Source organism: Schistocerca serialis, chromosome 7 (genome assembly GCF_023864345.2).
Source record: "Schistocerca serialis cubense isolate TAMUIC-IGC-003099 chromosome 7, iqSchSeri2.2, whole genome shotgun sequence".
In the NCBI taxonomy this organism is placed as follows: Eukaryota; Metazoa; Arthropoda; class Insecta; order Orthoptera; family Acrididae; genus Schistocerca; species Schistocerca serialis.
In genome coordinates, this window is record NC_064644.1 from 502,924,487 (window position 1) to 502,940,518 (window position 16,032).

Sequence of the window (16,032 nt, forward strand, 5' to 3'; positions counted from 1 at the left end):
GATTACAGGTAACGTTGTCCGTCGGATTAGCACAAGACACAGCGTGTATACCTGGAAGGAGAAACAGCATTGGTCGTATTTTTTTGTTTTATTATCCGCAAAATCAATTTTCGGTCACTTAGTGACCATCCTTAGTGCTGTAATATACAATTTATATTGGTAGGCACTGGTGTCAACAAGCTTAGAGCGATCAGTTTGTGTGATCGCTCTAAGCTTGTTGACACCAGTGCCTACCAATTTAAATTGTATATTACAGCACTGAAGATGGTCACTAAGTGACCGAAAATTGATTTTGCGGATAATAAAACAAAAAAATACGACCAACGCTGTTTCTCCTTCCAAGTATATCCATTATCTAGTCGTGGTGCACAGAACACTCCATGGAGTCGCCAATCAATGAGATACAGCGTGATTCATCACTGAAAACCACTCCTTACCAGTCATCCACTGTCCTGTGGCGTTGCTCTTTACATCACCTCAAATAGTCATTTAGCCCTGACTATAGGAATTTCTGGCTTACGAGATGTTGCTGGACCACTGCACCCCAGTCTTCTGAACTCCACATGGACAGTCATAGTGCTAACTGGACTGCTCGTAGTACTTTGGACCTCAGGATTAATTCCTTCCGCTAATTCCACGTCCTTTTTTACCACCAACCTCCGTTATGCTCGACGGTCGATATCCATCAGTACACTAAGCTCTGGCTGGTCTTGATTCAGCTGTGGTTGTTCCTTAACTTTTCCACTTCACAGTCGACTTCGACAGCTTTAAAAGGATTGAAATGTCTGTGATGTATCTGTTACTCAGTTCATACCCAGTGACTATTTTATGTTCGAAGTCACAAAGCTCTCCCGCCTGACACATTGTGCTATTACTGCTTCTCTGTTGTCAATACAATACTCCCCAACTCCTTTTGTAATAGCGGGCTAGCCTTTTGTGACATCTAGTGGTCAATGAAACACTATAAAGAGTTGTACGAATACTTTTCATCAGATAATGTGTATTTAAGGCCATCCAGCAATAGCAGAGTAGTCATATTGGTACTGAAATGTGCAGTGGACAGAAATACTGGTAGAGATGGATATGTTTCGTAAAACGTGAGACACAGAAATACTTGTAGAAATGGACGATTTTTGTAACACGTGATACAGATTATCTTGCTGTGTGCGTTGTGTACGGAATTGAAAATTTACTGAAACGAAGAAAAAGAATCAGACCAACAGAAAGGCAACTGCAAGAATGGTACCAAAAAGGAAAGAAAAAATCATTAAGTGACTATCAATAATATTTTTATTCGTAAATGACTACCACGCTTACAAAATAATTCGTTGTACTAACAATAATGAGTGATTACTATTCATTTGTAACAATATGTTGATGATTATCATGTCCACTACAAATTTCGTAGGAAATGCAAGATTTTTTTTCACAATTAACCTGAGCTTATTCACTTTTGTGAGAACGTCTACCGTTTTCTTCCAAATAAGAAGTTTCTTATATATTTTACTGCTATTCTTCGGTTACAAAGTAAATGAAACTTATGTCTACAAGGAAAGGTGACTTGTTCTCATTCATATCATTGACGACATAAGAAAAATGATATAAATGAAATGTTCTACTTTTAGATGAGTTCTGTTGCTTTTAGTTAAGTTAACCTGCTTTCAGCTCTCATTAATACAAATCTAAACGAAGCATCTAAAAATATTGGAAAGACATCATAGTTTAACAACAATTATATTCGAATAAAATTCGAATAAATAAAAAATGACAAAACGCCCGATACTATCAAAGAATGATGCGCAACTACAAACAAAATGAGTCTCCTGCGCTAGTATGGCCCACTTCTAACTTCAAAGAGTATTATGACATTTTTCATACAGTAATAGTGGCTGCCACGGATACGGTCTGTGGCCCACCACAGTACCGTTTCATAAGCTCGATTATGAGTTCCAGTAGACAGTCAGGGCTGTTGGTGGTTCAACCACGAGTGTCAGATCTCAGATACATGTGCAGTAGAGACACACCAAAGTACACCACACAGACATGCAGTGTTTCTAATTTCCGCTCTCTTCCTTCTTGGCCAGTTCCCTCAAGATCCTCTTGCACACTTTTCCTGTCGAGGTCCTTGGAAGTTTCTCCAGAAAGACGACACCGCCGCGCAGTTTCTTGTGGTCGGAAACTTCAGCTGCAGCAAGCGAAAAACATTTCGTGATTTCTGAGGCTAATGTCACAACTAGATGAAACAGACAAAAAGCAAGACACTGACATACGCACAGGGGTGTTGCTGGTATAGACTTTCTAAATAAGAGGAACACCTGTCTTCTGGAACACAGCATTTTCATTCGGATGTGTCTGTGTCCGTTTGAGTCCCTCGAGAGAACGTACACACAACTTTGCAAATAAGTATCAGTGTGAATGATAACAGTTACAAAAAACACATCATTAATGGTGACATTGGCCTCCAGAAATTAACCTCTACTCTAAAGCATAATTTAGTGCCTAATGACTCTTCTCCTACTTTGGGAGATACCCTCCGAGGCCATGCAGATGTAGTTATTTGACTGTTCAAGCAAATTGAAGCTGCCAGACTATTTATCTGCCACCGTCATGTCACCCATCCTTGCCAAATCCTACTGCGGATCAGCTCTTCATAGACTCTGGATGATGTCTCCCGCAAATGAAGACGGAACGTTAGACACTAAAATATGCACTAGAGCATGGCCCAACTCCCAGAAAACGCATCGCACCAAGGATGTAAAAAGCGGTCGTGGAAGACAATGATCCCAAGATCATCCTCGTTAACCACGAGTACAGAAAGTCAAAGAGAAACTACAAGGCGAAAGTTGTCTTAATCCTATACAAGTTAGTCAGAAGTCAATAAGCAACTTCATCTACCTAGTTTGGCTACCACCACGTACAATGAACATCCACGAGAAAGAACCATCTCGAAAAATCTCACCTCTGCCAAGGAACATTAGCACGCAAATGGAGAAAGGACAAGAAAGCATGGTCTGACGAATAGTTTTGAGAAACAGATGTTGTCGAACGGCAGTTACATAGAGAGGCGAAAGAAAAACTGCAGCATTCATGACAGACCAGAGCTACTACTAAAACTGTCAAATGAAACCAGTTCCATTTCAGGCCAGAAATAAAATTGCTAGGGTTATATATGACGCTAAAGTTAGAAAATTACATACTTCTTCTAACGAAAGATAATGAAGACTGAAGTTTTAAAACACTTCTGAACGAAACCTATAGGTGTCTCGGCACAAAATTTGGCTTACAGATGAGACAGAGTGAAATAAGAAGCAAAGAAGATACATAGAAACGATAAATAGTTATGAGTCAAGGGATAAAATTGAATAACATTTAGCAAAACTGACGGAACTATGCTATTAAGGAAGGCAGAGACAGGCCACTCAATTCGGTGAAGCAATACAGTCAGATAGAGGTAAAGAGTAGATTACAACAGGAGTAGATGACGAAACAAAAGAGCTCTACTAGAGAAACATATTAACATGGAATTTCAGTTTATGCATCTTATAAGGAATGTTCTGAGGAGATCGACTGTTTTGTAAATTTATGAAATTATTTCTACTGCTTCAGTCACTCATTTACTAACATTTAATTAGCATGACGCGTTTCGACAGTATGTCGAAATCATCAGATTCATTCCAGTCACATATACATTACATTAATCTGAAGCATGATTGGGTGCACCCGCTGTGTATGCGAGTGACATTATGTAGGTATATAATTCTGTACAGAAAGAAACAGGTATTTTAGTGTGTACATGAAGTGACTTACGTGTTTAAAAATCATTTCATTAGTGTATTTACTCATATTTTTATTGGAAGTTTAGTTGTCTGGCACACAAAGCACAGTGACAAACACGTCACTGTTTAACACTTTCCCATACAGATGTTTGCATTATTCGAAAGACTCTTAACTGCTAAGATAAATAAGTTTCAATTGCTGAGGTAGTAACACAGAGTGTATTTGTAACGACTTACGTGTAGCTGAGTTTATGTCACTGCACAAACCTCCTCATTAATTATCTTACCCTTAAATCTAATTTTCAAAATCCTTCTAAAGCACCACAACTCAAACTCTTCAGTTCTTTTCTTTTCTGATTTTTCCACAGTCATTGATCCACTACCTGCTGTGCTCTAAGCCGACATTCTCAGAAATTTCTTCCTCAAATTAAGGCCAATGTTTCACATTAGTAGATTTATTTTGGCTACTGATGTCGTCTTTGTCTGTGCTAATCTGTTTTTTATGTCCTCTTTGCTTCGTAGCGATGTGTTATTTTGCTTCCAAAATACACGAATCTCTTAACTTCGTGTGCTACGTGGTCATCACTGTTGATGTTAAGTTTATCGCTAACCTCATTTATGCTACTGCTCATTATATTCGCGCTTCTTCGGTTTCCTCTCAATCCATATTCTGTATTCATTAGACTGTAGATTTCATTCAACACGTCCCGTAGTTTTCTTCACTTTCACTGAAGACAGCAGTGTCATTAGCGAATCTTATCCTTTATATCCTTTCACCCTGAATTTTAATGCCACTCTTTTTTTTTCCTTTATTTCCGTCATTGCTTCTTCGATATATAGACTGAACAGTACGGGCGAAAGATTACATCCGTGTCTTACACCCTTTTTGGTCCAAGCGCTTCGGTATTTCGGTGACTATAGTTTTCCGAAAGTCTAATGGCATATCCCCAGGCTCATAGATTTGGTGGTTCCTTTGAAACGCATAGCCGGTTTCCTTCGCAATCCTTCTCTAATCCGAACTTGTGCCCCATCCCTTATGACCCTACAGCCGGAAGGAAGCTACATTCTAATCTACATTCTTTTCTTTTCAGAGATTCGAAAGATCAGCGTGAATAGGTTGTCACTTTCCCCAACGATATCAAAACTGTGAAGAAATGCTATCTTTCCCTTCTGCCTTATTTGCAAGTTTTCCAAAGCTATATTAAACTCTGACTCTAATGGTGGAACCCGTATGTGTTCCGTATCGCCTTCCCATTCTTCTTTAAACACGATATCAGGCCACTCTAGTAGAGGTCTCCAATGCACTCTTTCCACCTATTCGGCCTCTATTTTCTGCTAACAGTGAGAGAAAGCTTACGACACGCAAATAGTCAAGATATCCAAAAGATAGTGCCTATACAGAAACAATGTCAGATTTAGATGAAGATAAGATGGAAAGCACTCGCCACCCATAATTCTATAACTCAAGCGTGATGGACAACAAAGAGGACGCAACAACGTTATAGCGACTGTGAGCCTACCCACCGTTGACAAAGTTTGCCAGTTCCTCCGCAGAGACCTGTTCCCCTGACTTCAGGGCGACGTAGGCCCTGGGCAGCTCTGCAGCCAGAGGGTCCGGCACGCCGACCACCGCAGCCTCCAGTACGGCCGGGTGCTTGTACAGCAGACCCTCCAGAAGCACCGACGAAACCTGGAAGAACACGTACACAACCACTGGCGGTCAGTACTCGTCATAAGATTTGCTAAGCTATTTGTTTAATCGGGACTCCACATTGCACAGCTGTCCAGTGTGAGAACAGGCACTTGCAGCTGGCTGCAGAACAATGCTACTGCCGCAAACGTACGTTTCGCTATAAGACAGCGAAGATTAGAGAACAGAAATTAGGGTTCGTACTGAGGCATACAGACAGTTGTTTCTTTCCTCTCTGCGAGTGTAATAGTTGAAGGAAATGGCTGGTGGTACCTGGAACTCACTGCCATACATCATACAGTGGTTTACGAAGAATATATGTAGATCTAGATGCAAATATGATTGTAATAAGTAATTGCAGTTAATTAGAGGGAAGAAGCGAATGTGGGTACGAGGATTGGAACTTTAATAGTGGCAACTATTTATTTACGTGTTTCAAAGTTTTACTGACCTTCAAAAGTAGCCACCAGCGTTGTGTATAACCCGTTGCCAGCGATGTGGAAATCGTAGGATACTCTTAGCAGTGCCAGTTCTGTCGACAGTTCGAGCGGCGCGGTCTACTGCCAGACGAATTTGTAACAGTTCTGAAACGAATGCTGTGAAGTGTTTCCTTCACTTTAGAAATCGAGTTGAACTTACGAGCGCTTAAGTCAGGGGAGTGCAGTAGGTTGTATAGCACTTTTTAGCCCCATTAGTCAAACAAATCAGTAATAGCTTGCACTGTACGTGCTTGAGCATTGTCTTGCAAAATGATTGTCAGGTCCTGCAGAAAGTGTTCATTTTTCGAACACAACCTACGTCCAGCTTAGAGATAGAAGTTATGACACTTCCTGCAGGACCTGACAATCAGTTTGCAGGGCAATGCTCAAGCACGTACAGTGCAAGCTGCTACTGATTTGTTTGACTGATGGGGCTGCTAAGTGCTATACCACCTACTGCACTCCCCTGACTTAAGCCCTCGTTAGTTAAACTCGATTTCTAAACTGAAGGAAACACTTCACAACATTCGCTTCAGAACTGTTACAAATTTGTCGGAAAATAGACCACGCCGCTCGAAGTGTCAACACAACTTTCACTGCTAAGAGTATCCTACGACTTCCACATCGCTGGCAACGGGTTATACACAATGTTGGTGGCTACTCAGAAGGTCAGTAAAACTTAGATACACGTATCTATTTTGTACGAGCTGTAAATAAATAGTTGCCACTATTAAGTTGAGCAGCTGGAGTAGCCGAGCGGTTCTAGGCGCTATAGTCTGGAACAGCGCGACCGCTACGGTCGCTGGTTCGAATCCTGCCTCGGGCATGGATGTGTGTGATGTCCTTAGGTTAGTCAGGTTTAAGTAGTTCTAAGTTCTAGGGGACTGATGACCTCAGAAAAGTCCCATAGTGCTCAGATCCGTTTGAACCACTTTTAAGTTGCAACCCTTGTATTCGTCGCCTAAGATCTTCACGCACTGGGGAAAGAACAACCTGGATGACGGCTGCGAGGAAGGGGGAGGCACAGAACTACAGACAGCAACACAGTCACCATAATTCGCTGCTGACGGGAAAAAAAGCTTGTAGATTGTAACTAACAAATCTGCCTGTTTTTTTATTTGTGTTCATTTCTGACTGACGCCTTTTTATAGAGTCGGTGCATAAGTTCATGGCCTTTTTCCATAACTTTAATAAACACCACAGACACACATAACAGCGACTTTAGCTATCAATAATACATATACTCTCCTTCACTGTTTACAACATACTGCTAACGCTGGAGAAACTTTTCGATTCCGCAACTGCAGAAATCGCGTGCTTTTGAGGTGAAGATATAGTCGAGCCAATGTTCGGAGCGCATTTTGATGCGGAACAAAGCTCCTTGAAGGTTGTTCGATAGTGAGTGGAGAAGGTGAAAATTTGAGGCCACAAGATCAGGACATCACACACATCCACGCCCGAGGCAGGATTCGAATCTGCGACCGTAGCGGTCGCGCGGTTCCAAACTGAAGTGCCTAGAACCGCTCGGCCACACCGGTCAGCTGGAGTAGCATCACTTCGTGCAGTCTTACTGGTCGTTGTTCCTGGACTGCGTCTGCAGGACGTCTCAGTTGTTGACAATAAATGTCAGCAATGATGGTTATATCTCGGACAAGCAAAGCACTTAGTAGTACACCACACCATGGCTGTTCCATCAGGTGGATAACACTATCTTTCGTGGATGCGCGCATGTCTCTGTGCGTGGAGTTGCTTCTTTGTTTGGGCTCAGCCGTTGCTTTCTTTTCCTTATGTTGACATAAAGACACCATTTCTCGTCACCAGTAACGATACGGAATAGGAATGGTCGGTGTTGTTCACGAGCCAATAAAATCACGGGCAAGCAGAGATACACATATAGCTACCCGCTGATTCATGTGATTTCGACTTAGAGCATTTGGTACCTATACACCCGATTTTTGAACCTTCCACATTGGATTTAAACGTCGCACGACGATGGAATGATCATTTTCCAGTTATAGAATTACTGACGTTGTTTACTGTGGATTAACTCGCTTAAACGATTTTCATCAAACCCCCAAGGTCCTCCTGAACTTGAAGGGTCACCTATGTTAAAATGATACTCCTCAAAACGAGAAACCAATTTTCTTACCATCCAGTGGCACTATCCTCATACACGGCAGAAATATTTCTTGCTGCCTCCGCTACTGTCACTCCTTTATTAAAATCAAACAAAAGAATACGTCGTAAATATTCCGATTTCTCCACTTGGAACGCCATTTTCTAACATCTATAGCTCCACTATCTCCAAATGGCAAAACGACAACGTTTTAATCCAAATGACAACAGTTAACTTCAAATAAAATGGCAATCAGTAAATAAACCAGTAACAACCGAAATACCAGAATACAAAACAAAAACGCTACAGTGTGTGAAATTTCTTTTTATTGGTGATTGCTCCATGAGGCTAGGGCCAGTCTTTATTCTGATTTGGGTTCGGACTATTAAATGATTTTCTTGACTCACACATAGAGCTGCGGAACTTGCTTTTCGTAGCGAGTTAAACTTTTCATACGCTGTCAGATATTAAATTCAGAGCCCCAGGCGTCAATATTGTGCCGCAGCATTAACATTTTCACGGGATTTTTATGCAAGACTCCTAAAGGAGCTGGTTCGCTCGAAAGAAAAACTTTTAAATTTTTACGATACACTCGGGAAATGAAGGATGAATTCCCTCTGTTAAACTCAGTCGTTCAGTGCAGTAGTAGAAGCGCCACAAGCACAATGTGTGACTCATTTTGCAAAATCGCTTGTTCAGTTTTTGGTATGAGCAATTTTTTTTTTACTTTTACTTACGCATTAACCATCCAATATTAATTAACAAAATATTGATAATATTCTATATTAATTAAGACATATAAATGATAATTAACAAATATAGCATCATATATTTTGATAAGAAGGATAAGTTTTATATTTGTTATTCCCAAATTCAAGAAAAATTCAAGCATTCAAAATTAATTAGAATTTGGCACAAAAATGGGAAAAATAAAATAGGAAATAAATACTTCTTCATTTCCAGAAACTCAACAGTATTACTGATAAATACAATATGATAATATAACTTTTATATTCTGGCTGTATATGCCACTGCATGTAACTTATGGCGTAAGCGCCACCTGCCTTTTTGACGTATGTATCTACGTTATTGTTCCTAAGGCTCCCACAATGTCATAACGGGAGTGTTAAATGCTTTCCTTTTATTTATTGTCACTCTATCTAAGGACGCAATTAATATGGATATTTTACATGTTGCTTCAGTACGCCAATCGGCACATAGTTCGCGACCTGAGCGCCACCTGCCCTGGCTGCAGTGCTCCTACACTGGCCGATTTTACCCAGTCGCTTATGCGCTCTCCAACTTCCATGTACTTATTTTTATTTGTCTGACAAACCCTATTCTCAGGGCTATATTTTATTTGGACTAATGGAGCTATGCAGATGTTTGTAAAAACGACAATGACATATCACTCCATGTTAATGTAATACTGTAAGTACCAGCAATCCTTCTCATATTTTGTAATACAAGATTCTCCTAATATATATTAAACTCTATTCTTTACTTATGTTTCATACCTTTTAATATAAATTACGATGTTCATTGTCCTCAGGCCGCCTTCTGAAGAAGATAGATTTAAATCTATCGAAACCTAGGTAAAGATTACTTTATCCTTTGCAACTGGTCGGCTGTTTTTAATCCTATTACGTGGAACCGTTGCTGTTGCGCAGCTATGTTTAAAATACTACAACTTTTTTTCTTTTAATAATAAGGTGTTCTGTACCAAATTTTGATTTAATTTCAAGCAATGAGTTATAAAATTAAAGTGATCTATTTATCAAAAATATGATTGAGTGTTTGTCAATTAATATTTTTATTTCATAACAAATAAAGAATTTAAATAAAAGCAAATCAAGTTGCTTCCGGCAAGAGTCTAGCAATCAAATTAGCACATACACACAACTCAGCCAGTTACCAGCCACCCCGTCAATATATTTGAAACGTTTTACACTTGATCTTGCTTGTAAATCTGAAAATTTTTACAGACAGTATTCTGTAGGTTTTTCCTGTGTTTAGAACTGCGTCGTTCTGCTGTAGGAGACTGATGTCTAGACACGGATCTCTAAAGACTACAAGTATGACGAAAATAGAGATCCTACAAGTCAGATGCACCTGCAATATGCAGTCATAGGGATAAGACTCGGAACCTTCTCACGCAAATTATCTACGTCTCCTGTGAGGGTATTTTTTTACTTTCTGTTCATACTGTTGGTGGGCTGGCAGCAGCCTGATTTCCACTCTTCAGCTTTTAAATTAAAAACAATCGTGGTGGCATGCGTTACATAATGATAATATGTTTCTTAGTAGTTCGTTTTGGACAGGGCTCTGAATCGAATAGGAAATTGGAGAAAATTTTATATTAAGAACAGTGAATATGCGTAGAGTAAAGAGATATTGAGTAAAAATGGTTCAAATGGCTCTGAGCACTATGGGACTTAACATCTGAGGTCATCAGTCCCCTAGAACATAGAACTACTTAAATCTAACTAACCTAAGGACATCACACACATCCATGCCCGAGGCAGGATTTGAACCCGCGACCGTAGCGATCGCACAGTTCCAGACTGAAGCGCCAGGAACCGCTCGGCCACCCCAGCCGGCGATATTGAGTAAGATGTAGGTGTTAGAAAATAGATAACATTTCAACGAGGCACTCAAGAAGTACGGAAATTTTCCTTTGCGATACAAAGTGGGGACAGATAACTGTTGAAATGATGGGCAAGTTTCATAGGTTACTACACAGTGTGGAAGAAGGAGGTGATGAAAACTGCCATGGAAAATTCTGTGGAGTATTTGGAGATGGAAAGCAGGTGATATGTGATCATATAGGCAACGCAGCAGGATATGATTTTAAATGAGGATGATACTATAAGATTATAAACTAAATGCTGAAAACAGAGAATGTTATACAGTATGATTTAATTTTGCGTTCCAGACACTATTTGTAAAACCACATGTGCTAACTGTGCTTATTGTTTCAGAAATCTACTGTAAAACATGGATAAATGTGCTGTTGTGGTACATTTTGTCGTGTTCACACAACGCATTGAAATGTTAGGATTGTCTTTACAGAAGGCGTAGTTTAGGTGACAGTTTTTGAACTGTGTGAACGGGTCTGGGAACTTATGAGCTGGTATGAGAGGTTTTAATTAGATACGAAAACCGAGAGGAGTGCGTGTGACTTCGGCGTGTATCTTTAAAAGAAATGATGAACTCTCCTCATCAATCACCAATTTTCTATCTCCGTCACCTGTAATTAAATACCGCATATATGTCACAGATCTCATTCTCTTCCACTCAATATTCCTCGCTGTAACTAATACGCGTGAAACATTACTTAAGCAAAAAGAATTGTTTTCCACTTTCTCGATAATGTTTGACTGCCCACAATGTGAGCAGCCCACTCTACCCGCTGAGAAATTGGATGAAGTACGTTCGCTTATCAGAAATAGTGAATGATATCATAGTTTCTGGACATACTAACTGCGTTAATAGCTGTGCTGTAAAATAATTTTGAAAATCGTAAATGTAATATGCATCTTTATACCACACGTCAACGTACTATGTGGTGGTGGGTGTATTATGTACTTCCTCTTCTGCTAGTGGATAGTATAGATTTCTTTAACTGTAGACTCTTGGTTATTATGTAAGTTGAAGGAAGTAATATGTCTCTTGGCTCGATTTGGAGTGTGAGCTTTCGAAATTTTGTGATTTTTTCATCTTTTTTGTTGTTCTTGTGTCTGTCTTTCTGTAACATCTACACCTTTTCTCCACAAGTTTCGTACAAAGCCGAAGAACAGCTAGTAGTCGCAGGTTCGAATCCTGCCTCGGGCATGGGTGTGTGTGATGTCCTTAGGTTGGTTAGGTTTAAGTTAGCTCTAAGTTCTAGGGGACTGTTGACCTCAGAAGTTAAGTCCCATAGTGCTCAGAGCCATTTGAAACATTTTTGAACAGTTAGTATACCTATGCAGATTACCACTTCTTCTTTCCCATTCACAAATGCTGGGCACAGAACGTCCAGATATGAACGAATGTTTCTGACTTTTTCGCGCAATGATTGTGCAAGAAGCAATACATTGCTTGATTGTTCTTGGAGCTTTTGTTCTTGAGATTTTGACAGTGAAACTCTTCATTATGCGCAACGCCTCCCTTGCAGTGTCTGAAACAAGTCACTTGAACGTCTCCTTGGCGCTGTCACTCTTACTAATGAACCTGTGGCTAATCACGAGGCTCTCCCTTCCATCTTTTCTGTCTCGTCTATCGGTGCTAACTGGTAAGTATCCCAGACACCTGAGGCATAATCAAGGAACGGTTGAACTTCCTTCGCGAGGAAGTTACATATCCTTGGGATTTTTTAAATGAATCTCGGTCTGTCATCTGCCTTTTTGCAACTAGTTTTGTGTGACCGTTCCCCTTAAACTGCTCCCAGATATTTAACAGTTGCAAAGTTTCCAGTAATTGATTGTCAGCGGCGTAATAAATTCCAAGCTCAAACTTCCAAACAGAACAAAAACTCTTTTTCCCATACACCGTGTTCAGATATCTCAGGGGTAAACGTGTACTGACTTTAGTTAAATATCTTCAAGACCAGAAGAAAAGTCACCCTCAATCGGAAAATCCATAAAAACCGACGGTCGAAGCTTCAGTTCCTAATCAGCACGTACTATCTCGAACGCAAAAGGTTCCATCCGGATCGCCTGGAGCCAAATTTTGGAATCGTGTAGAAAATAAATAAACTGAAAGGGCTTCCTTCCTTTGATTTTTTGTTGTTTATTGTTTCAGTAAGTTAGGATTAGAAATTTTCATTTGTACGATTTGGAAATAGAGGGCGTAGATGGTTAAAAGAAACCAGTCTGAAAACAGACGCATAGTGTCTTAACCACGAGAGCTTGGGTTGAGTGTACAGTTTATCAACTGCATAAATGATAAAAATTTCATTTATCGATGTTCCGTGAGCGACCTTTTGTCCTAAGCCAATGGTAGTCTAACTCGTCCCTACCACCCAACTAGTGAACGTAGGTAAAAAATGCTGGGTAGCCCTGACCTAAGCGAATAGTGTAGCCCCTCATTTCGTAATACGCTCGCTACGCTTCACGACAATCATCAGTGCCGGTATCCCTAGACGTTCCTTCAACTACCAGTCTAGGAAGTGCAATCGGTAAGCCACGACCAGATTTATTCTACAATTTCTTTGTGTCAGGGTCATAAAAATATCCAGCTCCTTGCGGCTAAATGAAGGACAGTTGTCCGGAAGTCCAGAACCTCGAGGTCAAGTGCTCTGCGACTAAGGGCAGTCGGTATACACACGACGCCTTGCGTCATTTAAGAAGGGGCAAAGTGGCATTTCTTCTGACCACAATGCAAGTTTTCAATAAGCTTTTCTCCAATTTGTGTGTTGAGGGACCCATCGAAGACGTGCAGCTCCATGTGCCCCTATGAGTAGCGGCCTTCTGCGAGGTACGAGATTTCAGATGTCCATTTCATGCCATGTGTTTAGTGATTGGAGTGGAAACTTTCTGAATCGGACTTTCATGTACCGGCAGCAGCAGTTCCTTTCAGGTTTAATACCGAATGTCATTGACGAGCCGTTACACTAGTTCTTGTCCGTGTCAGTCAGGACTGGTGTTCGTACGCTCCACTACACGGATATCAGTGGTAGACAGAGTGATAGTCAGCGTTGATGCACCAACGAATCGGACAACTTCATTCAACGTGTGTTGATGGAAACTTCCAGAAAGACAGCTGCCTTCGGCCATTCTGTCAGGTCTCCACGTCGAGCCATCTCTGTGCACTGACTCCATATAGCTGGCTGGCGCAGACAATCCTGTATAAGGTTGTGGCTTAAGGAAGAGGTGGAGTGTCACACGGACTCCTGGCATTAGTTCTACACCCCCTACAGCTCTCCAAAGGTCTCTTTTTAAGGTAGTGACTAATATTTTGTTGGGTGAGTTATTTACCATCAGTGCCATTGAGCATTTCAAAAGAGCTTAATGTAGAGAAGACCTGGGTTAGTTCGCGTAAGGGGCTACTTGGCACACAACTTTTGCTTCCTGCCATCGTGGAATTAGGGTGCTGCCACCCTGCTAGTGGGGAGTGTATGTAAAGGTGCAACTGCCGCCGTAAGTTCAGTCTGCTTGGAAGCGTCATGACGGAAGGACCCCTGTTGAATCGTTTTTCTCACTGGTGAATAAATTGTTCATCGTAAATTTTCTTGTTCTGATCGGATTGAGGAGCTCCTGACAACGATTTTCAAAAGAGAGGCTAACTGTTGTTGCATGCATGCATCATAATCTTTCGTTTGTGTTGTTGCGGGCTGTGTGGTATCCATTTCGTTTTTGACATCGCCGTGTGGCTAGTTGGCATATATAGGTGTGGGGTCGGTTGGAATACGTATGACAACTTGTCCCACACACATGCCAACTAAACACTCCATTACTGTTCATTGAAAAAGAAACATTTTCTGTAAAAATGAATAAATAATACACATCACCATTGAAGAAATTAGTCTTTTCCTAAATCCAGGCCACAACAGCAATTCACCCATGGCTGGAAAAAAAAAACTTCCCAGAAAACATTGATCTGAACGATGACGGCGAGGCAGATATTAACTATGCCGGTGATGACGACAGCTTGGCCTTCTTTAATGGCATTTCAGAGGCTGAAGAAACGCTCCATGGTGGAGAGTTTCACTGTCAGCCTCCTGCCTAAACGAAGGTGAGGGTTCTTATTCGACAGTCCCCATGAATGAGATTTCAACAGGTCACATCGAACAAGACACCAATGAATTCTTCGTAGCCTCAAGGGCTTCTTTCTCAACTAGAACCAGGTAAATGATTTTGTTTGGGTGAAGTCCCATCCCCGCCAGTACCTAAGAAGAGAGTTTAAACGACGTCGAGATTCGTGTACCTATCAAGGTCAAAGAGGGCAAAACTGGAGACAGCAGACGAGGATAACACAATCAGATACAACGACAGAAAAGCTGTGAAGAAGTTCAACCCATCTGCTCACATGTACGAGTGCCACACTCCCGCGTTTGTGGTTGATTTACAACATACATCTACTCTATTTCAATAAATATAGGTAGTTATAGTAATTATCAGAATTTATTTTTCTTGCCACATTAATTGTTTGTTCTCATATTTGCGTTCGTACTGCTGCTTGCACATTGAAGCAGACTTAATTTTTGTTCAAATGCTATATCTTCACGAGGAATTTATTTTTTGGATAATTTATTGAAAAGGAGGCTACCCTAAGTTTTGATAAAATAAAATATTTTTCGTCGAAAATTTCTGTGTTCTTTCTATGTACCTTATGGTTGGTTGACATGGAGGGGTTAGGGGACCAGACAGCGAGGTTGGTCATCAGTCCCATCGGATGAGGGAAGGATGGGGAAGGAAGTCCGCCGTGCCCTGTCAAAACTGAAACTGAACAGTTCAAATTTCTAGGTGTTCAGATGGATAGTAAACTGTCGTGGAAAGCCCACGTTCAGCATTTTGTTCAAAGACTTAATACTGCCATTTTTACTATTCGAATGGTATCAGAAGTGAGTGATACTTCGACACGACATTTGCCTGAAGTGATTTATGGACATCACGGGAAACGTAAATCAGAATTGCCGGACGCGGGTTTGGACGGTAATCCTCCAGAATGCGAGGCCAGTGTGCTAATCATTGCGTCACCTCGGTCGGTAAATTATCCCTACGTGTACCAGATTTTCTCAACTCGCGTCCTTGAGGTATGACAGCTAATACAGCACCTAGGGTTAGTTGGCATAGATGCAAACTTGTACGTAAAGTATTTTTTGGGTTACCTAGACACGTATTTACTCAATGTGTCCAATGTGAATTTTTAGCCACATACAACAGAATCTCCCCTAGAACTGCACGAAGCAATAGAAAAATCAGAAACGAAAATCTACGCCAATTGGCCCTAGTCTTCTCTACGATTTCCTGTAGCAAATGTGATACAGAC

The 16,032-nt window shown here is 40.8% G+C and overlaps 1 protein-coding gene across 1 annotated transcript in view; it reads right to left on the bottom strand.

Moving 5' to 3' along the window:
* Positions 1-2,054: 2,054 nt before the first annotated feature.
* LOC126413175 (uncharacterized) overlaps positions 2,055-16,032 on the bottom strand; it is a 44,174-nt gene continuing 30,196 nt past the window's right edge. Inside the window, exons 6-7 of the mRNA XM_050083070.1 lie at positions 5,301-5,466; positions 2,055-2,185 (exon numbers count right to left, since the gene is read on the bottom strand). Of these exons, the coding sequence (XP_049939027.1) occupies positions 2,055-2,185; positions 5,301-5,466 (297 nt within the window). The remainder of the gene's footprint in view (positions 2,186-5,300; positions 5,467-16,032) is intronic.